A 24472-nucleotide genomic window follows, 5' to 3' on the forward strand; every position below is an offset into this window, starting at 1 on the left:
GGGCAGTATATTAGTATAGTTGAATATGGAATTTGAGAAGTGAACATGTTAGTCTGTTAATTTTGATTGAAAAGGATAGTGGAGGGATAAAAGAGTGAAGGATTTATTATATTTGTTTTAGGTCTTAGCAGTAGGAAGAGGCTTTTGGATGAGTAAAAAGGAGTTTGGGAGGGGAGGAGTCAGAGGGGAGAGTTTAGAAAGGTTTGTTTAGGGGATCGGTGTAGTAAAAAGAGGTGTCAGATGATGCAAGGAGGGGTAGAGCAGGAGAGAGTCTAGAAAGGGTTATTTTGGCGATCATAGTAGTGGTATGGGGTTTGGGATAAATGAGAGAGTGGATGTAGAGGATATATTGATAGATGTATAGGATGAGAGATAGGGCAGTGCATTGGAAGGAGTAGTAGAAAGAAGTTTGAGATGAGTCAGAAGGTTTGGCTAGAAGATATATTGAGCGAAGTATACGCTGAGAAATAGGCTAGTGCATTGGAAATGCAAAATTAGAAGAAAGTGTTAAATATATAGATCCATAAGTACATTGAAAGTATATAGATACATAAAGGAAGTAAGTATATTTAGATTAAATATATTGATAGAGGCACAGGATGAGAAATATGGTAGTGCATTGGATATGCTTTTTCAGGCGAAAATTCACAGACACACAGATCCAAGTACATGGAAGGTACATAGATGCACAATGGAAGTATGTACATGTAGACCAAAGATTATTTTTATTTATTGATTAATAGTATTATTATTTTCTTTTTTTTCTTTTCTCGTAACAATTATTTTACATGTTTTATAAAGTAATACACAAAGATAGGTACATATCTATAGTGAAAACAAATGCTTATATACAGAGGGATATGCTGTAAATTTTTGTTTCCGTATGGTGCTTATGTGGGGATGAGCCAAATCTGGAGTAGTTTTCTGAAGATAAGGTGGTTGTTAGTGGATCTTATGTTGGTGGTTAAAGAATTCCATAGTTTGGCTGCTTGAACAGAGCAGGATGTGCCACCCATGGTTTTTTTCTTGTATGATGGGATTTTGAGGCGAGATTCTCCTTTAGAGCGGAGGTTCCTTTGTTGAATGTGTTTGGTGATTTTGTTCCTGATGAAGAGTGGTCCTATTCCATCTATTGCTTTGTGGGTAATACAAAGCAGCTTGAACGTAGATCTTCTGGCAACCGGTAACCAATGCAGGGCTTTCAAGGCAGGGGACATGTGGTCTCGCGTTTTGATATGCAAGAGTAGTCTGGCAGCCGAGTTCTGAATCCGTTGTAGTCTTTTCATGGTCGTTAAAGGTGATCTGTGGTAGAGGCTATTGGCGTAATCGAGTTTGGATAGAACAAGGGAGATTGTAGCTTGGACCTTGTGTGGAAATCCCAAATGAGGGAAAATTTGTTGCAGCGTTTTTATAGTAGCAAAGCTTGATCTTGCTAGTTTATCCACTTGGGCATTCATCCACAGCTTAGAGTCCATGGTCATTCCGAGGTTTCTTACATCCTTTGATACTTTATGCAGTGATCCCAGTTCATCAGGCCATGCGGCAAGCGGGTTGTAATTTTTCCATTCGCCACACGTGAGTATTTCAGTTTTTGAACCATTCAATTTGAGATGGCTCCAAGTCATCCACTGATCCACGGCTCTGAGACAGCTGAAAATGTGTGATTTTCCAATGTCTTTGGGGCATTCCAGTTGAAGGAGTATTTGCGTGTCATCTGCATAGTTGTAGCACGTGAGGTGAAATTTATTGATCAGTACTGGTAAAGACTTCATGTAGATGTTGAAAAGCATGGGCGAGATGATAGAACCTTGAGGGACCCCTGCTTTTGTGTAGTACGGTTTGGACAAGAAAGGTGGGGATGACATTACTTCTGTTTCGAATTTAGGACGCAATCCAGTCTAGAGCAGTTCCCTCTATGCCAGCTTCATAAAGTCTTTGTTTCAGAGTGTCATGGTCAACCGTGTCAAAAGCAGCTGAAAGGTCCAAGAGGAGTAGCGCAGCAACCCCGTTGCGGTCAACTGTATTCTTTAGGTCATCCCAGATGTCTAGGAGGGCAGATTCCATGCCTCTTCCCGGTCAGAATCCTGTTTGGAAATCTCAAAGTATGTCATTCTCTTAAATGAATTGTGACATCTGGGCGAATGCTGCTCTTTCTATCAGTTTGCCCAGGAAAGGTCCTCACTTCTCACCTCTGGTGATGGATCTTTGAATATCCAATTATGAATCAAGGAGCAAATTCGACATCGCAAATTTAGATCGCAATTCACAGTTATAAGTTCAGTTAATGATGAGAGTTTGGATAAGTTTCTCTTTTTATTCTTTATTCAAATTAGTCAAGTAAACAAGTAAGTATACAGACATCTCATTAAAACTTTTGGCTGAAACCAGTAATCAACTAATGCATCAAGTTTGTTCTATAAAGGAATATATCCCTATTATAAAGAAGAGGCCCAGCATTTTTAGAGTTTATTAGCTCTCATGAAGAGTTCTATTTTCAGGAAAAATAGTTAGATTAAAGGAGCACGAAGCTCAAAGTCAAATTTCAAGCAGCAGAACTTCCTATAAAGTCTAGTTCACCCAATTGAATCATCATACAGTTGCAGTGGCAATATGTAAAAATAAAGCCTTAAAATAAAGTAAGTAATAAACAGAAGAAGCAGTAGCCACAACTGTCAAGAGTCTGGGAAGGGAAATGGGAAAAAGCATAATACCTCTACCTGAAAACACACATTACTATACAAGATAAAAATACATATTGCAGAAATTGTAGCTGGCTTCGTCCAACTTGGACCAGTTAAGTGGCAGCGCTCATCTGTGTACCAGCTCCTGCATTCCTACGAAAATACATGTGGCTTGCAAAGTTTACCACAAAGTTAGCTACAGACATTCTTACGTAGTTAAATTCTGGACACATAAGTCTCCATTCCCATTGGCATTGGTACACATGTCAGCCTTCTAAAACAAATGTTTCAATACGAGAAAAAATAACTATACTAAATAAATGAAGCTTCCATTTGTAAATTGACTGTTAGGTAAAGTAGTTTATTTAATACGAATAAGGATTATTATTCAAAATGCACAACTATTCTATTCATGAATCATGTGAGACATGAGAAAATAAATAGGAAGTTCTTGTCATTTACAAATAAAATGTTGCTTATAAAAAGTAATACATTTGTCAAACCGGAACATTCTGCTGTTATGACGAGCATTTCTAACTATCTCACATTAAGGTCAAGCTTTTAGTTCAAGTTGTGCACATTTCAGCAATTTTAGGTTTGCTTGTGTTTAAAGGAAACTTGCTTTTTAGCTTTTCTATGGTCTATACAGACAATTATGACCGCCTATTGCAAATCAGCTCATTTTGAATGCGTGTCATTTCAGCGTTGAATATTACATTATTCATTGCACATTCAGCTGCTAAACTAAATAATTTATGTCTTAATTTGTGGTCCTTATCAGTTGTTTTTTAGGTCGAAGCCTGCGTTGCAGCGCATGCGCTGTCACAGGCGAGAGTTCTTGTTAGCAAGAAGGGGCATGAAACCACGCCCCTTCTTCCATTGGCCAGCCTCGCCAAACGGAGGCCTGCCACTGGACAAAGCCCATGTTCGGATGATTTGTCCGGCTGTGATCCCGCCTCTCGAGGACTGGGTGACGTGACTTACGGTGTCGCAAGCGTATTTTCTAAAATATCGCCATGGCAACCATGAGTCAGGTCACCAGTCCGGGAGGGGCGGGATTCATTATCGCATTTCCGGCCATTTTTTTTTCTTTTGCATTTTTGCAGTCATTCCTGCTCGTTCCTCGGCGGTGGAGGAGGTAGGGGAGAGGCGGTGCTGGTTATTTTTAACATCACATGCGGGCGGGAAGAAAAGCTTTCGAACATTCGGTAATTTAAAGGCTAAAAAAAAATAGACTACACTTAACTTATGTAATGAAACTAATAAGGAATGATGAACAGCTGTTCACATTAAGCTATTGATGATATATATCAACTTTTAGAGTGTCACATTTTCGTTGCGGCAACAGCAAACTAAACAGGACTTCTTGAAGAAGGCTTATGGCAAGAAAGAGGTTAGAATCCCTGGAACTGCAGCACTGGAGGAGAGTAAAAGCGCGCCATTCCTGCAGCCGGAATCTAGGACGGTGGCGGGACAGCAGCACCGGCTCCCTGGCACGGGCTGTCTGAAGCAGCTCTAATCCCACTTTGTACACAGCTTGAGCAAATAGAAGGAGCAAATCCACCGCTACCAACTGCTGCTGCACGCTGCCAGCAGCGCCCCTCAGATTAAGCAGCTTAAAAAATCATTTAACACACTAGGAATGTTGATAAAATGCCAAGAGGGACAAACGGACAGTGCAGCTTCCAGTTCGGGTTAGAGCACCGGTTCCCAAGGGATTTAAATATTATGAACCTTTAAACAGGGGGATTGTTACACTACCTAAAACGACATCGTCATTATCATGTAACCGAAACGGCTCTAGGAACGTGGTGTACCTGGCAATGCGGCGTACACCTTGGCATTCCCGTCTCTGGCGTCAGGAGCTGCAGGCTGTGACGCATCTTGTTCAGATGTGGAAAGTGGGTATAAATTCTTTCAGAGATCATGTGATCTCAGCCCTGGAGTCCTGCGAACAGGGGCCCGAAGACGTGTGTGTGTGTGTGTGGTGGTCGGTGGGGAGGAGGGGGGAATGGGGGCAAGTGCCACCTGCCGGGTGGGGGAGGAGGGTGACGGGACGAGCAGGGGGACGAGAGATTGCAGTCTGCTTTGATTTTCATCCGTAGCCTTGGTGAAATCTGCCCCATCGCTGACACTCGGAGCCCGACAGTACCCCCCTGGTGGGCCCCGGGCCACTCCTGGGCACTTCCTGCCGTGGGGGTTGCCAACCTAGGCCTCGGCAGGCTGCAGTAGCGATGCCACCTGTCAGGCACCTGGCATGCCTTCTCAGCCTGCCGCGGAGCGCGAGGTCCCTGCCACCCTCGCAGAACGGGCTTCAACCCCCCACCCAGCCCCGGGTCCACGGCCTCTGACCCCCAGCAGCCTGCCTGTCCCAGCCCGCAGCCCCGCCGGGGAGCCCCGCGGTGCCTGTAGCGGCGCCGGCGGTGCGTGGAGAGGCGAAGACTGATGGGCTCCAGAGGATTGGAAAAGTGAGATGAGAGATTCGGAAATTGTGGCGGTTGGTGTTTGTGGTTGTGTGTATTCGGTTGTGTGCTGATACACAGAGATTTGTGTCTGTTTTGTTCTCCCTATCCCCCTTTCTTTCCTTCTATTTCTAAATTTCTTTATTCGTTATTTTCATAATTTTTCGTTTTCTCTTTCATACCCCTTTTATTGTCAAATGCGCGTTCATTTTCCTTGCTTATCGTGATTTTGATAACCTTTCAAAGCAGTATGTAAATATATCTATATATATATGCTACGGAGGTGTTTGTGGTATTTCATGGGTTCCGCTCCCTCCATTTCTGGGTAATCCCAAGATGCATAGGACGGCTGTATCTCTCTCAGTCCCTGGGTCCCGCCTCACAGATCCTGCGGATCTGCACATACCTACTGCTACTGGTGTGCCTGGTGTAATTCTGGGGTTCCAACTCGACTGCCTCAAAGGTCCTGTTGTTCCAGACATACATTAGGTGACTGTTACTTCTGGACCCCACCATTGCCAATTATTTAGGAGCCCCAGTACCGTTCTCATATTAGACGCCGTTGTGTGCTTAACATGCCGAGCAGGACATTAAACAAACAAAAATACCAATGAAAAAGGGTGTTACAGATTGTAATCCTATAGAAGGAATAAAGTCAGGGCTGGGATCCTCTCTTTTATTGCACCGTTTACTCCCTAGTCACAACCCACATTAGTAGTGAATTTACGTTAGATAGATTGGGAGAAATGTTCCTCCCTAATTGCAGGGCTTAATCAGATTCAGAAGTACTTTATTTCCAAGAAATATGTTATTAACGAAATATTACACACTTAAACGTCGCTCACACGTTTACGGACAGCTTTGTGTTCTTCACTCACAGGCTACCAGTTCCGAAAAGATGTCTGTTCTAGGCACCCTATCTGTATCATAAAGTGTTCGACCTGGCATCTTTTGGCGTGTTTCCCCTGTCTTTTTGCTTTCTGACCGTCTGGTTTTGATGGTGTGCTGGTCTTCGTTGTTGCTGGTTTAGTATCTCTGCGCACTTTTTCATTGTTATTCAGTACTAAAGAGCAAGTGCTCCCACTGGAAATTGTGTTATGATTGTTTTTCCATGATTGGGGTATACGATTTACTAGTGATTTTTGTGGTGTTTCATTGTATTACTGTGTGTTATGTACAAATGCTTTACACATTGACTCTGAGAAACAAGCATTTGCAATGCAATAGGTCTCGCATTTGTGAGTTTGAGCTATTGGCATTGTAAATGACCATGCCTTTTATTTATGTGTTGTGAAAACTTGCAAACAGTGTGTAAATACGCTCTTTGTACTTATAGAAGCAAGGCTGGCAGTAAAAGAGGCGCAGTTACTGCCAGCCTTGCATCTCGTAAGCAAGGACTCTAAACACCACTTGCACGTTTTCAAAACACATAAATAAAAAGCATTGTCATTTACAATGCCAATAGCTCAAACTCTCGCAAATGCGAGACCTATTGCATTGCAAATGCTTGTTGTTATTTATACCCCCACCCGCCCGTTATTCGTGTTTCTTCATTCCCAAACCCCAATTGTCCGTGTTTCCTTATCCAGTCCACCCTGCCCCTGTTTTTGGAGCTGCTTTATCTCCTCCCACCACTTCTGATCGTGCAGCTTTACCGCCTACCACCTCCCTTTTTCATGCTGCTTTACCCCCTCTAATCCCTCTGCCGTACTGCTTTTCCCATAACTTTTAGCCACTTTGCATGGCTGTAAGTTATGAAAAAATAGTGCTGTGCTGCATTAGAGTGCATTTAAAAAGTGCTAAAACATGGCCAGTTGGGGTGAGCCACAATAAGAACTTCTTTCGCTACATCAGCCTGCGCCGAACTTATCGGGGGCAAGGACATTAGTGCAATAAGGCATGGTTGTAGTGTGTCAGGTACGTGAGATACTCCAACTTGTAACCCAGCTGAGAAGCCTTAGAAAACATGGCTTGAGTACACCACGTCAGTAGTAGTGCATGACACCGCCTGGTGAAAAGAGCCGCATTCATGGGTGACTGTTTGTGGAGGGGGTTGGCAGAGGTGGGAGGGGAGTGACCTGAAAGGAAATAGATGATAATTAATGGCTGGAGCTTTGAAAAGGAGAGCATATTGGTCCAGCAAAGATGACCGGGCTAATGATTCCAAATAGAAAGAAGAGGCAGCAACAGGGCCTATCCCACTCGCCGGCTGACCCCCAGGTTATATGTCTTGCTCATATTGCAAAGCATGCCAGGCGCTCATATATACACATTCTCTTCTGTCCATTGTGTGCATGTGTAGAGGTTATGTTTACCAGCAGGCAAAGGAAGGTACGCACATTTCACTGTCACAATATGGAAAAAGAATATACTTGTATATGAGTTTCAGACCTTTGCTCAAATAACACAATAATATGTTCCCGTTGTTTGTGTTTTTTTCTACCTTCCCCACTTGCCTGTTTGTTGTGTTTCATTTCTGCCCTGCCTCAGTTGTTGGTGCTGCTTTATCTCACCATCACCGTTGTTCGTGCACATTTACCGTCCTACAACCCCTCACCCCGTGCAATGGTGCTTAACCCCCTCCAACCCCTCCGTCCTAGCACTTTTCCCTTAACTTTTAGCCTTGTTGCATGGTGCTGCATTATAGCGACATGATCAAAAGCTCTATGACAAGGCCAGCACTGACTGCGTTATTTTTATTTCAGCCGTGCTGCTGTGCAATATGGATAAAAGACAGTGACCAACCCAATAGCTCTTACATCGGCGAGACCTCTTGGCTTTGCCAATGTTTGTTATATCCATGTGGTCCCAAAAGGGACTACAGAGTATCTATGCAAACCATTTTTCAACTTTCACAATAACGTCTCTGTAAAAGGAAAACAAGGGATTTGCAATGTAAAAATATAATAGCCATGGTATTTAGTGATCAATGAGGTGTCTATCATAATGATGTAGGCCAGGGCCGGACTGGCTGTGGCGGGCACCGAGCATTTATCCGGAAGGGTAGGGCCGGTTTTGGACGGGCGGGGGACATTTTTGTTACTGCAGCAGCAGTGTTTGTTTTACTTTCCTGTAGCATTTTTAGTTATTAAGTGAAGGTTAATATTAAAATGCAAAGTATTGTTTTCCTCTACAGGTCCTTTCGGTGAAAGAGATGATCAACAAGTGTTTATCCAAAAGGTTGTGCCTGTGACGAACAAGCTCTTCGTTAGGATGTCTTCCAGTGGGAAAAGGTAATACACACTGTGCTGGCATGGATAGCAATTTTTGCGATCAATCACTGCAGTACATACTAGGATTGCTCAGTGATTTACCCTCCTACCCTGTGATGCAGTGGTGTGAAGCTCACAAGTTTGAACTCTGGCAAGGCAGAGTCTCCCTTCCATCCTGCAGAGTTTAATAAATACAGTGGTATTAAATTGTGTAATAATATCTGTTATTTGTAGAGCATCGAAGCAGTACAAGTGTGGTGTGAGGCACAATAAAAAAACAAGGTGTTCTTGTGGATATGAAGTGTTTGATTCACAGTATGAATTTGTAGTTCTGATGGATACTTCTAAAAGCAGATTGCTCACCTTGTGAATAACCCTAGGCACTAGACTAGGTCTGCTGACTTTTTTCCTCAGCAGTTCCCTCGTGTGACAGTTGGTGGTGTCATGTAGCTCCGCGTCAAATCCATCCTACCTCTGAAGTGACTTTGGAGCCACAATATAACTGCAACCTCTGAGCGTCAACATGTGGATCTAGAGCTTGCTCCCTCAATCTCTGTCCCTTCACAGAGAATGTTTCTTAAAAAATTTTACAGGGTGCAAAGTACATGTCTGCCCCTAGGATAACCAGTTTCAAACCCCTGCAAGGTTTGCCAGAAACACGTCAGTAACAGATCCTCAGAAGATCTATCGCTAATGTCTCATCTCGTCATATGATGCAAAGTAATGTAACACAAGCACTTGGGTGAATCTGACAGTGATCCAGGACTGCAAAGTCAAACTCTATGTTGTTGAGAACCCTAGGAAGGCCTGCTCTTTGTCCAAATAGAGGTTGTTGATGCACTCTTGGGCCCAAGGAAGTTCTCATGGGAGGTTATCATTCCAATCCCGATCCTCAGGTAAGTTCAACATGGAAAAAAATACAAAAGGTCCAAACATGGCTCCCCTTCTTCCTGCCACTCGCATCAGAAAAAATTTGCGTGGCCATCGGGGTTCCTCCAGATCTCAGTCATCCACTACAGAACGAACCCCGCTCCAGTTTCTGGGTCCATGGGCACTTCCGCAGAAGATTCAAGCCTGTTGTGAGTTTTTGGTACCATTCGTAACCCTTGGGCGCATCTTCAGACCCCATGTATCCGAGGAGGCCTCCATTCACGTTACAGCTGGCAGATCCATCCCAGACTGTAGTTCTTGACCCCATTCTGGGGCCCACCCAAACTTTGGTGCCACTGCCTGCTCAAACTCCATGTACGGTGCTGAAAACGTGTCCGTTCCATGTGCGTCAACGCCACCAGTAAAACTATTCTGCAGATGTCAGAGGCAATGTCCATTGTCAGGCTTGAAGGCAAATCTGCCGCAACCTCGATTGAAGTCACTTCCACCTCCATCTCTTGCTCAACCCATTATGATTCTGACAGGCTTCTGCTACCTCACCGATTTTCCGACTTGGAGCCCCATGAAGATAATGACTGCAATGATGCATCGCAAATATAGAATGATCAAAAACTTCTTCTGGACCTCCAAGAGACCAGTGACCTTGACATTTCATCTGACATTGGCCCCAGTTCTCCACCTTGACCCTTTACAGAAGAATATGTCTCATTCGCTATGGTGATTAGAAGGGTGGCAGAAATTCTTGACCTCCAGCTTCTCTCAATGGAGGATACAACAAATGTACTTACTGAAGTTTTGCATGGCAGACATCTTCAGAACAACTCCTTCCATTTAATAAAGCACTCACAGACACCCTTTTGGGCACCTGTGTGAAGCCAGGATCTTGCCCGCCTGTCAATAGAAAAATAGCCCAATGACACTAGCCAGCGCTGGGGGGACCCGCCTTTCATCCTGCAGCACCCAACACCAGAGAGCTTTGTGGTTCTGGCTTGCACAGATTGGCCGCCAAATAGAGGCTTTCAGGAAAGATATGTTCTCATCTGTCAGCCTTGCCCTATAGTCTTTAAATTCGAGTTGCATTCCGGGGGCGTTACTCAAACACATTGTGCGACATGGGGAGAGATATCTTGTCCCAGACAACTTTTAATTCCACCCTCCAGCAAGTAATTCATGATGTTAAGAAAAAGCAATGTATGTGAAATGGTAGGCTCTGGACACCACTGATTGTCAGGGCAGGTGGTACCAGTGTTGTGCTTTGGCGACACTTAATCTTTTCTAACTTTCGTTAACCCAGCAAGGCCTGTCGGTGGCCACAATTAAGGGTTGTCAGCCATATCTGCTTTTTTATGGTTCCCGATTAGCCATCTCTGTTTAAATCACCTGTTGTGATGCGTTTTCTAAAAGGGCTAACACACATTTCCATTAAAACGTCTATGATGCCCCAATAGGGTATGAATTTGGTTGTCACATTTTTTATGTGAACTCCATATGAGCTAATATGCTTGTATCCTATAAGGTTACTGGCCCTGAAGACAGTGTTCCTCATATAGATTACATCAGCTCGTCGTGTGAGTGAGTTACAAACACACTCTGTCCAGCAACAATATACCACCACCTTTCCACATCGGGCAGTCTATCACTCTGCCATCATTCTTTCCCCCTTCTCACCTATCCAAGGAGGAAGAAAGATTCCATTGATTAGACACAAACAGAGCTCTGGACTTCTACATTGATTGCACCAAGGACCATTGGGTGGACAGTCTGCTCTTCATTGGGTTCTCTGGGATAAAGAAAGGTAGAGCAGTGCAGAAACCAACCATCGCCATACAAATCTACTATGGATTGGCCAGGAAACAGCCTTCTGAGGGCCTGCAAGCCCATTCAACCCAAGCCAAGGATGCCACCACTGCACTGGTGTATGGAGTCTTGGTCATATGCCAGGCTGCCACTTACACAAAGTACTAATGTTTGGATAGCCAGGTCCAATGGGAGGGGTATTGTGGTCATTTAGCCCTGCAGGATTTTCTAGTCTGAGTCATTCCACAGCCTCACCACCTGGAGAGGTACTGTTTTGATAACTTTTCACAAGGTGAGGAATCTGCTGTTAGAAGTGTCCATCAGAAGAACAAGGTACTTACCTTCAGTAATACTCTTTCTGGTGGATAATCTGTCTATCTGCAGATTCCTCACCGACAGTGCCACCTCCCCGCTCTTTGGAATGGACTCCTTTGGTCCATATTAAAAGTACTTCATTTAGAGGTCTGCACAATTGATCATTGAAGGTCCTGCCTCTGACTATGTAGATAAATATCAGAAAAAAACTGACGTTGATGCATGGAGGTGGCAGTTATATTGTGGACTCGACATCACTTCTAGGGTGGTACAAACCTTACCTCGAACTGCAAGATGCCACCTACTAGTGCGTGAAGAATTGCTGTCAAAAAATTCTCTTGATCCATTATGGCACATGGGGGTATTCTTAATGTGAGGAATCTGTCAGGTAGAATATCCACCAGAAACACTGCTATTGAAGGTAAGTAACTTATTTTTTGATTATCCTTTTTGTTAATTTTACAAAACTTTACAAAGACTTATTCTTTGATCATGCTCGCGGAGCGTTATGCGTTCTTCATATGATTCACCTTAACGAAATCAGACACTTTTGCTGTGAATTCCCATTGAGCCGGGTTGATATGTTACACTGCCCTTTTGGATAGACACATTATTTACATTGTGTGTCTCACTCCCTTTTTCCAACTTTGAATTCTGGATGAGTTTTGGATGAGCTTGCTACTCCGAATTGGAATGTCACTCTGGCAATATACAAATTTATTTTCATTGGATGCTCCCCTAAAGTTTACATCTGTCCAGATGATCGCCTTAGATTAACATAGGTCGAAACGCCATTGATGCCCATTCTTGGCATACAGTCATAAGGAAGCATTAACTGCCATCTTCTGTGCTTGTTATTTGTTGGACTGTTTGTTTGTTTTAATTGTGCTTCTTTTTTGTCATTTGTTCTATGTTTTACACAGTATATTAGGTGTGAATCATTTTTTCTGTGTTATTATGCGAGAAGCTATTGCAGTAAAAAATATATGTTTGTAATAACCTTTTTGTTGGGTATCCCTCCTCTTTAAGTCTTTGTTTGCCTTAAAAAATCTTTCTTTATTTGACCAATTTTTTTGTATTATTGATTGCAAACTTATTTTCCTGGATATATATTTGTTCTCAAACCATTGTAGCTTTAATATTGTTTATTTACCCCAGGTTTGGGAAATGGGGTTAACCCCTGCTTGTTGTAACCTGTCTTGGAAAATATGTCATGACATCAGTTCACGTAACTGTGCATTGCCATCTAAAAACTGCTGATGTTAGAACATAGAGGCATCCAGTTACAATTATAAGTTATGAGCTAGAATAAGCTTGATTACGTGACCCAATGAAGTCAAATAATGAATTCTTGTAGATCTGTGACTGGTGATATGCAGAGGACAGGTCTAACATCATGCAAAGCAGGTCTACGTTCTGTAATGCCAAGATTTCTGCTTTATTGGGAAGCGGATTGTGATCTACCTAAATGTTGGCATTGAGAGTTTGCAAGTCTATCTCCATTCTAGGTGTCCGAATGGACTTGCACACCGAAAGTACAGGTGCCATCCATTGTGAACTTTCAATTTACTCTGTGATGTCTTGATTCTTTAATTTGTTTAATTCTGTGCGAAACCCTCAATTCTACCAGTGCCCTCTGTACTTTTTGCACAGTAGCTGTTGGATCCTTTTTCAAAAGAATCTCGTTATTTAATTATTTGAAGTTCCCCAAATTGAACAACACCCATCTGGTTCTTTGTATGCCTCTGACTCCTTTAACGCACAACACCCAGTTCTGGTGATGGGTCTAGGATAATGTTTAGCCCTTTCTGCTTCTTCCAACCAACAAACCATGATTAGCAACATACGTAACTCAATTAGTCTGTTTGAGCTTAATAAACTTGTCATTAAATTCTCCCACAACTTCATTAGATTTCTTTTCATGTGTCTCCACAGCACCAACTCTGTGAATTTATATATCTGTGCTTCTCCATGCAAATTGATATGGAGGACGACAAAGTGCTATGATCTGTAGATCAAACCCACTTACTGTCATTAGGCAAAATGGACCATTGCACTTTTTTTCATGGAAAACCGATAACCCTCTCTTCTTCTACACCCTCCTCTTCCTGTTTGTTCTGGCGTCTCACAATCTTTAACCTGAATGTTGCATAGTTGAACATCATTGTGCTTTCTGCATGAAATTTACTCCCACACCTGTTAAAGCAACGTGTTGTACTCTCTTTAACTCACATGTTCCCTTCTAAACCGATTGTGGTGCCTCAGAAGGACCTTAATTTGCCCTGATTTTTCTCATGTGTTCTCCTTTTGAGTTGATGCACAGCTGCTCATTGCATATTTTGATACAGAAGATGGTTTTCCTCATCACAATCACTTCAGCTTGTTGTGATGTCAATCTGAAGTGACTGCGATGAGGTAAACAGTCTTCCAGACAAACTGGTTCTGAGGACTAAGGTGGCCTTTTTGCTGAAAGTTGGCACTCCTTTTTATAGTGGGTAATCTATGTTCTTTGTCCCGCCTCACCCCTCAAAGGAGGATGAGAGACTCCATCGGCTAAACCCCATAAGATCTTTACGATTTTACATCGATCACACCAAAAACCAATGGGTCAGCTTTTTGAGGGGTTCTGTTGTGCAAGAAATATAAGTTGGTCCAAAGAAGGACTTTGTCAAGGCAGATAGTCCTCTGCCTTATGATATGCTACGTGATGGCCAAGAAGCAGCCTCCAGAAAGACTGAGGCACATTCCACCAATGTTAATACTGCTACCACTGCATTAGCAAGCAGAGTGCCTATTCTTTACATCTGTCAGGCCATCACATGGGCATCAGTTGCACACAGTTACAAAGCACTACTGCCTTGACAGCCAGGTCCAACAGTAAGGACATTTTGCCTGTTTTGTCCTAAAGGACTTTTTGATCGAAGCCCACTACACAAGCCCTCCACTTTGGGAAGTACTACTTCGGTATTAATTCTAAAGGTGAGGAATCTGCAGTTCAAAAATCAAGTTGCTCACCTTCTGTAACACTTTTCTGGTGGATACTCTTTCTAACTGGAGGTTCTTTATCGCTCCCAACTCCCCATTCTGTGCCTTCAACGTCTAAAATGGTCCCAATTTAGGGACCTGCACACTCGTACCAACAATTTTTGAATGCTCTGCATCTAAGGCACTTATATGGGGCTCCTTTCCATCCCTTCAGTGGCAGAACAAAGTTAACTCTGAGCCGCACAGTGTCATCTGGCAGCATGCAGGAGCACAACTATGAAAAGTTGCGGATCCAGTCTGGTAAATATTCCAAAGGTGAGGATTCTGCTATTGGATCGAGTATTCACCAGAAATAGTGTTGCCCAAGGTTAGTAACTTATCTATTAGAACAAACACCAAGACCTATGATTTCCCACTCTATTGTCGACCTTTGAGATTGGGTATTATCCCAGTACATCTGTCTTGTTGCTGTCCAACTTGTGGAACATTTGCATCACATGGGCAGCATCACAACTCTTATGAGTGACAGATGTTTCCTTTTCCAAGTGATAAATGCTTTTTGAGTGCTATTCATGTCTCTCAGTGTGGCACCGCCTTAACTGTTTCTGCCTTATCTTGTGCCCATGTACCTTTATCATTGTTTTCTCATGCCTTTTAAATTTGACTTCCACTATGTGAATGGATATGTTGTTTGTGGTTGAGTGATCCAAAGGGTCCAATCAGTTTTTTAATGAAAGTTATTTAATGAGCAATTGGACACATGGACTAAACATTTATTTGCCAAGTAAATGAAGAGTAATTGGGGCATATTAGCTAGAAGCTCGGAGATAAAATGTTAAAAAATGTGTTTATTGTAATAGGCAAATACAATCCAAATGTGATCCTCTTAGATGCCCCTATGTAGGAAACTGCCTTTCAAATGCTGCCATAATGAAAATATTTGGATTTCCTTTTTAGGATCTGTGAGATCCAGGCTGTTGACTGCACCACCATTACTTCGTTTACTGTACGAGAATGTGAAGGTTCTAGCAGAATGGGGTCAAGGCCACGACGCTACCTCTTCACGGGGCACTCAAACGGAAGTATTCAAATGTGGGATCTGACCACCGCCATGGACATGGTGAGCAAAAGTGAAGACAAAGGTATGTGCATTTGGGATTTCTTCACATCCTTTCTGCTCATGTTGTTATTGAATTCATTCAGTGCGACTTTGATGTTCAATTACTTATTCATCATTTACCCTTTTTTCTTAGATGTTGGGGGGCCTACAGAAGAGGAACTGCTTAAACTTCTTGATCAGTGTGATCTGAGCACTTCTCGGTGTGCCACGCCTAACATCAGTCCAGCCACTTCGGTACTTCAACAAAGTCACCTACGTGATTCTAACACTAGGTAAACAGCTTAAGCTACTTAAACTGTATTGTGAAATGTTGATTACAGTTTTCTTGTAGATATTTGAAAATTATATTTTCTCAATTGTGCATAACCATACTGTTAGTTTGTTGAATTCTGGTGTTATGGGAGGCAGATAAATTCCTTCGATCAATCAGAATTACAGACCTTTAATTGAAACAACTAATATAAAAAAGAGAAAAAAAACAACTTTGTAAAAGGATGGCTGAGGGTAAAACAAATGAATGAGGAAAATTAGCAAGAGAGTTGTAATGTTACACCGTGAAGCAGTTCAGTAGTACTGCTCCAAGAGGTGAGCGTTTAAAAGTTTTTGGTAGCAGAGTAGGTCCAAAGTTATAGATTTGGATCTTGGTGCTGTAACTTAAAAAGCTTTTATAGATTAATTCTTCTGAGTATCCTTGTATTACTGATTAAAGCATTCTTCGCTTGTTATCTTACTCAATGGTGTGTTTTTTTTTGATGTATGAAATACTGTATGGCATGCGTTCAGTGAGAGGATGGAGGAAGAAGAAGACAGCAAAATAGGGAGGTGGCGATTAAAGTTTTGATACAGAAGGGTTAGTTGTTCAGCCATTTTCCTCAGTCTCTTCATGCTGTTGTGTCGAGGCTGTTAGACCGATCTAAGAATCTAAGCATATATTTGTGCTTTCAATTTGTAGCTTTATTGAATTGGTAGCACCCACATTACATTTGTTTGAACCCTTGTTGCTCCATCTCTTTAAGCACATTGTAGTTGCTTCCTGATCCTACTCCAAGTGGTGTCTCACAACTGGGTGGTGGTTGTGCACTTTACTAGCTAGAACCCATTTATATTCAAGTGCTTGGCAGGAGAGATATACTTTCCAATATTTCTTAAATATTGTGAATTCTTTGCAGTGAGAGGTGTAAAGAGAACCATTCATTTGTGATTGGGGAAAGAAAATCTTTAGGATGTCTCAACAATAATGCACTTTAAAAATGTGTGGGTCTGAATACAACGTATATGTTTGGGGCTTGTGATTAATAGCACCAGCATGGTGGCATTTACGTATATGTTATTTCAATAGCACAAACCTAGCCTAGAGGCGGAGGAGCGCTCTGCATGGTCATGCACCCTACAGCTTCATAAACAACTATGATAGTATTAATTTGCGCTTCTCACCAAAACTCATAAATTCTACACATCTGATAGAGACTTTTAGCTGCAGATTCCGTACCTTAGACTATTCTCCAGGCGTCAGACTGGATCTGAAAATTTTCGTACCCCTGCTCACCGGTAAGTGGCATAGTTCGTATCTGCGTGCATTGTCAGCATCGTCCGCCTTGAAGTGACGTTCACCGTGCTGACAGTAGTTCTTTTCTTTCCACGACAATCAGCGCAGATTTGGAGCGAGATACCCCCAGTAACCTTGTAACTGATATTTTTCGAGACTTAATTCCTGGTGTGAGGGATGTCAACCAAAAAGGCAAGTTTTAAGCCATGCTGCGCCTGTTAACGCCAGATGCCGGTGATAGACCTGCAGTCTGTGCGCCTTTGATGTCTGGAGTGCAATCACTGTGTCAAGATGCGAGAAGATTACAGCAACATGTTTCCTAAGGAGCTGAGGGGGTAGTCCCTCATGCTCCTCGCTGCCGATCGAGCCCACGACACTCAGGATCCCAGTTGCGAGGAAGGTCTTGAGATCATTTGAGGGGTAGTACCCAGCAATCCTCGTCGCACTCCAAGTTGCCTGGGAAGTCAGGTAAGTCCCTCAAGAAAAAGAAAAAGTGGAAGAGGCCTTCAGATGAGTTGCGGGCCGTCAGCACTCGTTGCCTAGCTCTGTGGTGGAGCGCGGGCCATTTCCATGCTTCCTTGAGTTTCCGGAAGCCGGAGGGACCCCCACCCAAATACAAGAATTGCCATGCATCTCATCTTTAAGGAGGGGCCACCACTGGTGTTATGCTGGCAGGTTTGCTCTTGGTGCCAGTCGGGCCTCAAGGATGCAGTGACGAATCTGGAGCGGCACTGGTTGAGTGACCTCCACCTTCCCCGGCAGCCGCTCTAGTGCCAAAACCGCCCCCATCGTCATTTCTGAGTCAGACATTGAGCAGGACAGGCATCATCTGACGCCAACTGGGGTAGTCACCTCATGTCAGAGTCAGTGCCTTATTCCTATGACAGGCCTGGATTGGGTGATGATTGTGAGCGGACTGCAGACCCTTATGTGTACCAGCCATTAGAAGATCCTGAGGATGCCTGGTATGAGGATCTGGTGAATACCAGTGGACTGGACAACTCCCCAGACACTCCCCCTACGATCGCTACAGAGGAGGGTGCCTCATTTGCAGTGGTGGTGCAGAGGGCAGCTAAGATTCCAGGACCTTACGCTGCTCTCATTGGAGGTCAAAGTGATACCAAAGGGGTGGTGGAGTGAGCTAAAGAATGATGATGGATTAAACCCAGATCAGTTGACTGGAGGTGAGTGTTTGATTTGCTCAAACGCTCCGTCCATCATCCCCTTCGGTATCTCATTGGCAGTCAAGGCAAACGTTTTGACTGAGGTGCTTCAACCAGTAGATGCCCCCACTAAACCATTACTCCCATTTAATGAAGTGGTTACTGATGTCCACTCGGGGCCTACTCCAAGCCCTGCACTGTGCATAGGACGATTACCCGCTGTCATCACCCTGCCCCAGTTCCCTCAACTAGGATGCCATCCTAAAGAGCTGGGTGGTCCAGGCCTCCACTTCCAAAATCAATCCCAGTGCATTCACTACCACCCTACTGGATAGGGTATCCAAATGCCTGGATACCCTAGGGAAGAGGATGTTTCCTTCCTCCAGCTTGACACTGCGATCAGTGAACACCATGTTCCTCTTGGGCTGATACTCACATACGATCTGGAACTCGGTTGGGCGAGTGCTGTCCATGGTTTTGGAGGAGGCCCAAGCCACACTCTGTCAAGCAATTGCTGATGGCAGAGATGCAGTCAAGTTCAAGATAAAATATGGGCTGGATATGACAGACTCACTGGGCAGAGCGATTTCATTGTTGGTGACCCTTAGGCACCATCCCTGGGTGAGAACCATTGGCTTTTTGGCAGATGTCCAGACGTCGATCATTGACATACCCTTTGATGGCTCCTGTCTGTTTGGAGAGAAGGCAGAGTGCTTTAATGACAGCAGGGCTACAACCAGGCCCTTGGGCCTGTCTATGGCACCTCAACAACTTCAGGCTGCCTTCTGCCCCTTGTGTGGCCATGGAAGAGGCTTTCAACTGGGTCTCTACACTCCCAGCCACCACAGCCAGCAAGTTTCCCAAACTTTTGTTTGGCCGAAGACACAGTTCCCACAGCACATGTGGGACAGGTAGCCACAAGTTGGACCAGTCCACCACCCCCACCCTTTGACAGCCACAGCTTCCAAACCCCTTTAGTTGCCCCTTCAACCATCGTGGGACTCCAGTGGGGAACATAATACTCCATCACCTGCACAACTTGAGGTCAGTAAGATATGACCTTTGGGTTTGCAGCTCATCCAAAGGGCTTCCCCCCCTTTGTAACCATCCCTCCACCCACAACACCCACTTACGACAGGCTGACAGTGGACCAGCTCTTCTTTCTCCATAAGGAAGTGCTGGCTCTCTTGATCAAGGGAGCCACAGAGAGGGCGCCCGCATCAGAAGTAGGTCGTTGTTATTCACACCACTTTCTGGTGCCAAAAAATTGGAGGTCTTTTTTCTGTTCTAGACCTGTGCCTTCTCTACCTCTCCTTTAACAAGCATTTGCAATGCAATAGGTCTCACATTTACGAGAGTTTGAGCTATTGGCATTGTAAATGACAATGCCTTTTATTTATGTGATTTTTTTTAAAACGATAAATAAAGGGCCTTGTCATTTACAATGCCAATAGCTTGAACTCTCGCAAATGAGACACCTGTTGCATTGCAAGTGTGTTAGAGGAGAGAGTGTCCTGCCTTTTCCTGCCAGCAAGAGCACGCAGGACGAAGTTCTTTTAGAAAATAGTGCTTGGGCGCTGTAATTAAAGCCTACTGAGCAACAACACACATAACAGGGGATGTCCTCATGGGAGGTTACACAATGGGAAAAGGAGGGACTACTAAGCCTATTGACTAATAAAAAGCCACAGTTTACAATGGACAATGACACAAGTCAATAAAAAAACTGGGCAGAGAGTGGGCGGAGCTTCACGACCATACCTTAATTCAGCATGCCTTGCAGAGCAGGTCATGCACTGCTTAGGCTCGACCTACAAAGGAGAAATTCAAAATGCTCAGTCATGCAAGTCCTGTCTGCTCTGATGGTAACATTGGACTTGCAGGACACATATTTCCACATCCCCGTCCTGCCTGGCCACAGACCTTACCTGCTTTTCACGGTGAGCCAAGAGCGTTTTCAATTTGCTGTGCTTGCCTTTGTCCTTACCAGCGCCCCTCGGGTGTTCACGAAAGTGATGGCAGTGGTCACAACTCATCTGCAGAGGTTAGGGGGTTCCAGTCTTCCCCTACCTTGACGATTGGTTGTTGAAGGTGAACTCACCCCAGGCTGTCGTCCCACATCCAGACTCCGGGAAACCTTCTGCATTTGCTGGGGTTCACTATCAGCGTGCCGAAGGGCCGCATGACTCCTTCTAAGATGCTCCCTTTCATCAGAGTTGTACTTAACATGGTGCAATTTTGGACCTATCCTCCTCCATTGGAAGTCCAGGATATTCAGGTTATGATGTCAGTGTTTCAGCCTCTATCTGGAATTTTGGTGCAACTGACTCAGGCTGCATGGCCTCCTCCATACTGCGTGTGACACATGCCCATTGGCATGTGTGAGCTCTGCAGTGGGTCCAGAATTTCCAATGGGCACAGCATTGGGAATATCTCCGACATGGTCTAGATGTCGGAGGAAACAGCAAAAGACCTGTAGTGGTGGCTGAGGAACCACGATTGGGTCAGATGCAGACCCCTCCCTCTTCCCCAGCTAGAGCTGACGGTAGTGACAAATGCATCACTTCTGGACGGAGGCAGCCATCTGAGAGAGGTGGAGATCAGAGGAATCTGGTCTTCAGTGTAATCCCGGCTCCACATCAACTTGTTGGAACTTCGAGCGATGCAGTTGGCATTGAAAGCCTTTTTTCCTTCAATCAGGGGAAGGCTGGTACAGGTGTTCACAGACATCACCACCGACTTGGTATTTCAACAAACCAAGCGGAGTGAGGTTGTAGACCCTTTGTCAAGTGGCTTTGCACCTCTGTACATAGCTGCAACACCAGGGCATATCCCTAGTGGTTCAACACCTGGCAGGCTGTCTGAACGTGAGTATAGGAGCAAGTTTGAGGCATAGTGTACAGACCAACATGTTGACCCTCTGTCCGCACCCCTTTCCTAAGTCCTCCTGTGTATTCTTTCCTTGGCCCAGCAGATGTCTGCTCTGGGCAAGTTGAAAGGTTATCTTTCTGCCATCTTGCCATTTTTGCAGTTGCCAGACCAGTCATCTCACTTTAAATCCCCTATTCTGCATAGGTTCTTAAAAGGCCTCCAACATAAGTTTCTACCAGCGCCCTTTATTACGCCCTAGTGGGACCTGAGCTTAGTTCTTACATTCCTGATGTGCGCTCCTTTTGAGCCGTTCTTAACCTGTTCGCTGCGGGTGTCGGCCAACGGCCGTCGCGAGCACTACCTCTGTAGTGCTGCGCACGTCCATTGGCCGACGTGGCCCCGCAAGTTTATTAGAACGTTCTGCACTTGCGCGGAACGTTCGAAGCAGTTAAGGCGTTAAACTCCTAACCATCAAAATGGTCTTTCTGGTGGTGATAACATCTGCGAGGAGGGTCAGTGATTTACAGGTGCTCTCAGCACAGCCTCCACCCTAGCATCCTTTTTACCGAAGTTGGTAACTCCCTTTCACGTAGGTCAATCTATCTCTCTGCCTACCTTCTATGCTCGGCCTCACCTCTCTAAAGAAGAGGAGAGACTCTACCAGTTGGACCCAAAAAGAGCGTTGACGTTTTACCTTGACTTCACAAAACGTTTCCAGGTGGACGATCAACTAACTCTTCGTAGGGTACGTCAGAGCCAAGAAAGGAAAGTTGGTGCAGAAACTGACCATCTCAAGATGGATAGTGCTCTGTATCAAAATCTGCAACACTTTGGCCATAAAGCAACCTCCTGGCGGCTTGCGAGTTCACTGTACCATGGCCAAGGCTATGACCACTGTGTTAGCTCGCGGAGTTCCTGCCTTGCATATTGTCAGGCAGCAGTTTGGGCTTCCTTGCACACATTTAGGAAGCTCTACTGCCTGAACACTCAAGTCCGGCGTGACAGTCTTTTACTCATTCGATCTTATAGAAAACTTTTGTCTAATCCACTTCGCCACCCCAAGATACCTCACCATTTCTCCCCATTCTGTGGTTGGACTCTATCTATTAATAAGATTCCAAGTCTAGGAATCTGCACACTGATTACATAATTTCGCTTTTGGAACTCTGCATCTGGGGGCGTGGGCACTATCGAAAGTAACTGATGGTGCCACCTACTGGTGTGCAGAGGAACTGCAGAAAGGTTTCTAGATCCAGACAGTCTGACTCCTGGGGAATATTTAAAAGGTGAGGAATTTGACGTTAGACAACGTCCCTACCATAAAGAGCTTTTCCATAGGTAAGTAACTTGTTAATCTAAGCAGTCTATAGTCGTTATCCCATTCTTTATTAAAAATGTTGCCAATTTGTGGCTACTTGAAGCATCCACCTCACTGCTTGCAAAGATACCTTATTTGTTCAGTCATAAAAAGTTGCATACCACGGCCAGTCAGACATCTGCGGTACAGTATCTATAAGTGGAAAACAAGATCATTGCTTAAGAGGTCATTTTATATCTACCTGACTTTCATTTCTTTTTTTCAGCCTCCAACTGCAGCATCATGAAACCATCCATGAAACCGCTACCTATGGCTCTGTAAGGCCATACCGAGAGAGCCCTCTGCTGGCAAGAGCTCGGAGGACAGAGAGCTTTCACAGTTACAGAGAATTCCAGACTTTTAACCTAGGCAAGCACTTGATTGAGCCCAGCCTTCCCGAAAACAGCAGCTTCCTGCCATTGCAAGATGAAGTGAGGGTACCCGGACAGGAGGAGAGTACATCTCATAGAAAGATGTCTGCTGTTGAAGTGAGGGCCAACAGGAACTCCAATGGAGGGTCTGAAGCTCAAAAGACACCTGAGAACATGCTTGATGTGAGGAAAAAGGGCTCAGAGGAGGAGAGTGAGCCAGGAAGAACAGACACTAGAAAGAAAAGCGGATTTGAAGGCGCTTTCCTACTGAGAAAAAAAGTGGTTCCCGTACCGCATTTGCCTGCCTCACCAACACCAAGTGCTTCTGAGGCGGGGAACGAGTCACGTGGTACAGCATCCCCATCACCGACAAAGTCGAGCACATCTCCAAGGCACAAGAAAAGCGACTCCTCCAGCCAGGACTACAGCTTGTGACTATAAAAGTTTTCGAAAATGCATGCAATGATTTCGTCATCCAGCACTTAGTGAGGAAGAAAAAGAACTGGAATTTTAAATGCCATTCTTGAGAAGTTAATTGATATTTCAATAAGGCTGTTTTTATTAATCCTTTTATGGAACGTCTAAACTCAAACCCTTAAAGTATGTTTGTTACTATGAGCAAGACTTTACCAGTGCTGTGCACCTGACATCAAACTATTTGCTGTGTGGCATGCTTGTTATGCTAGGCGCAAGTGTGGTCGGCACACGTGTGTGTACAAGATAAATTATTGTTTCCCCAGTCGTAAATTATTGTGAAATACCTGTCTTTCCTTAACATTATATGCAACTGCAAACCCATTCCTTCATATAGAAGACAGATCAGAATGGTTAACTCAAATGCTTTTAAAGGCAGATCCTGTTTCTGCGAGAGTTTACTTTTCCTGATGACTATCTATAATTTTTTAATATTATTGAATTCAAATATCTTAATTTTATATGCTACAATTTTCCAAAAAGATTTTCCAAACGACTAGTTGCTGTTGCCTCCAGATCCAGCAAAACATATTTTTTAAAACGTGCGTTCTTCTAATGTTAAAGTATAAATGAGAATTTATTTAAGAAAATATATAGACAGATATATAGATATGTTTGTTGTCATCGTCGTGAATGGTTTTACGATTGTTTAAAGTTAAATATTTAAGAATTTAAAAAAATCATGCACAAAGTATGGCAAGCATGGGATTGAGATTTTGCGATAAGAAAATATTTAACTTAACGAAAGCTGCTATTTGAGAAAAAGGCATATGGTTAAAAAAATTACGTGAAATATTTTTGTTGGTAAACATTTAACTGTAACATTGGATAGCATGAAACTCCCCACTACAAACTTTCATTTGTAATAGTTCGAAACAAATTACAATGTCTGCAGGTTTTATCGTTTTCACAGTGGTTTTGTATTTAAACGTTTAATCAAGCACCAAATGAAATAATTCTATGAATCTATGTTTACACCTTTTAAAGGACCAGAAAATAAAAAATAAATGCTGCATTTTTAATGAACTACTTACTCTGCTTGCCTTTCACGAACTACTCCATCAAATGTTTTGCCAGAATCCTTACCTTTCATGCTGTACAGCAAATTTGGGCCACTGGTTAGAAGTCTTGCTGGTAAAATAAAAGCACAAACTATCACTTGCGCCATAGCTCTACACAGCGTTTGCTCAAAGAATCAGAAACCTCATTAGCTGTTTGCCTACTCCA

The 24472-nt window shown here is 43.8% G+C and overlaps 1 protein-coding gene across 1 annotated transcript in view; it reads left to right on the forward strand.

The window, feature by feature from the left end:
• KCTD3 (potassium channel tetramerization domain containing 3) overlaps positions 1–24271 on the forward strand; it is a 339598-nt gene extending 315327 nt beyond the window's left edge. The window contains exons 15-18 of the mRNA XM_078649783.1: positions 8280–8376; positions 15301–15485; positions 15597–15735; positions 22627–24271. Coding sequence (XP_078505909.1) covers positions 8280–8376; positions 15301–15485; positions 15597–15735; positions 22627–23206 — 1001 coding nt within the window. The 3' untranslated portion in view covers positions 23207–24271. The remainder of the gene's footprint in view (positions 1–8279; positions 8377–15300; positions 15486–15596; positions 15736–22626) is intronic.
• The last annotated feature ends 201 nt before the right edge of the window (positions 24272–24472 follow it).

The sequence above is a fragment of the Lissotriton helveticus genome, chromosome 6 (genome assembly GCF_964261635.1).
Source record: "Lissotriton helveticus chromosome 6, aLisHel1.1, whole genome shotgun sequence".
In the NCBI taxonomy this organism is placed as follows: domain Eukaryota; kingdom Metazoa; phylum Chordata; class Amphibia; order Caudata; family Salamandridae; genus Lissotriton; species Lissotriton helveticus.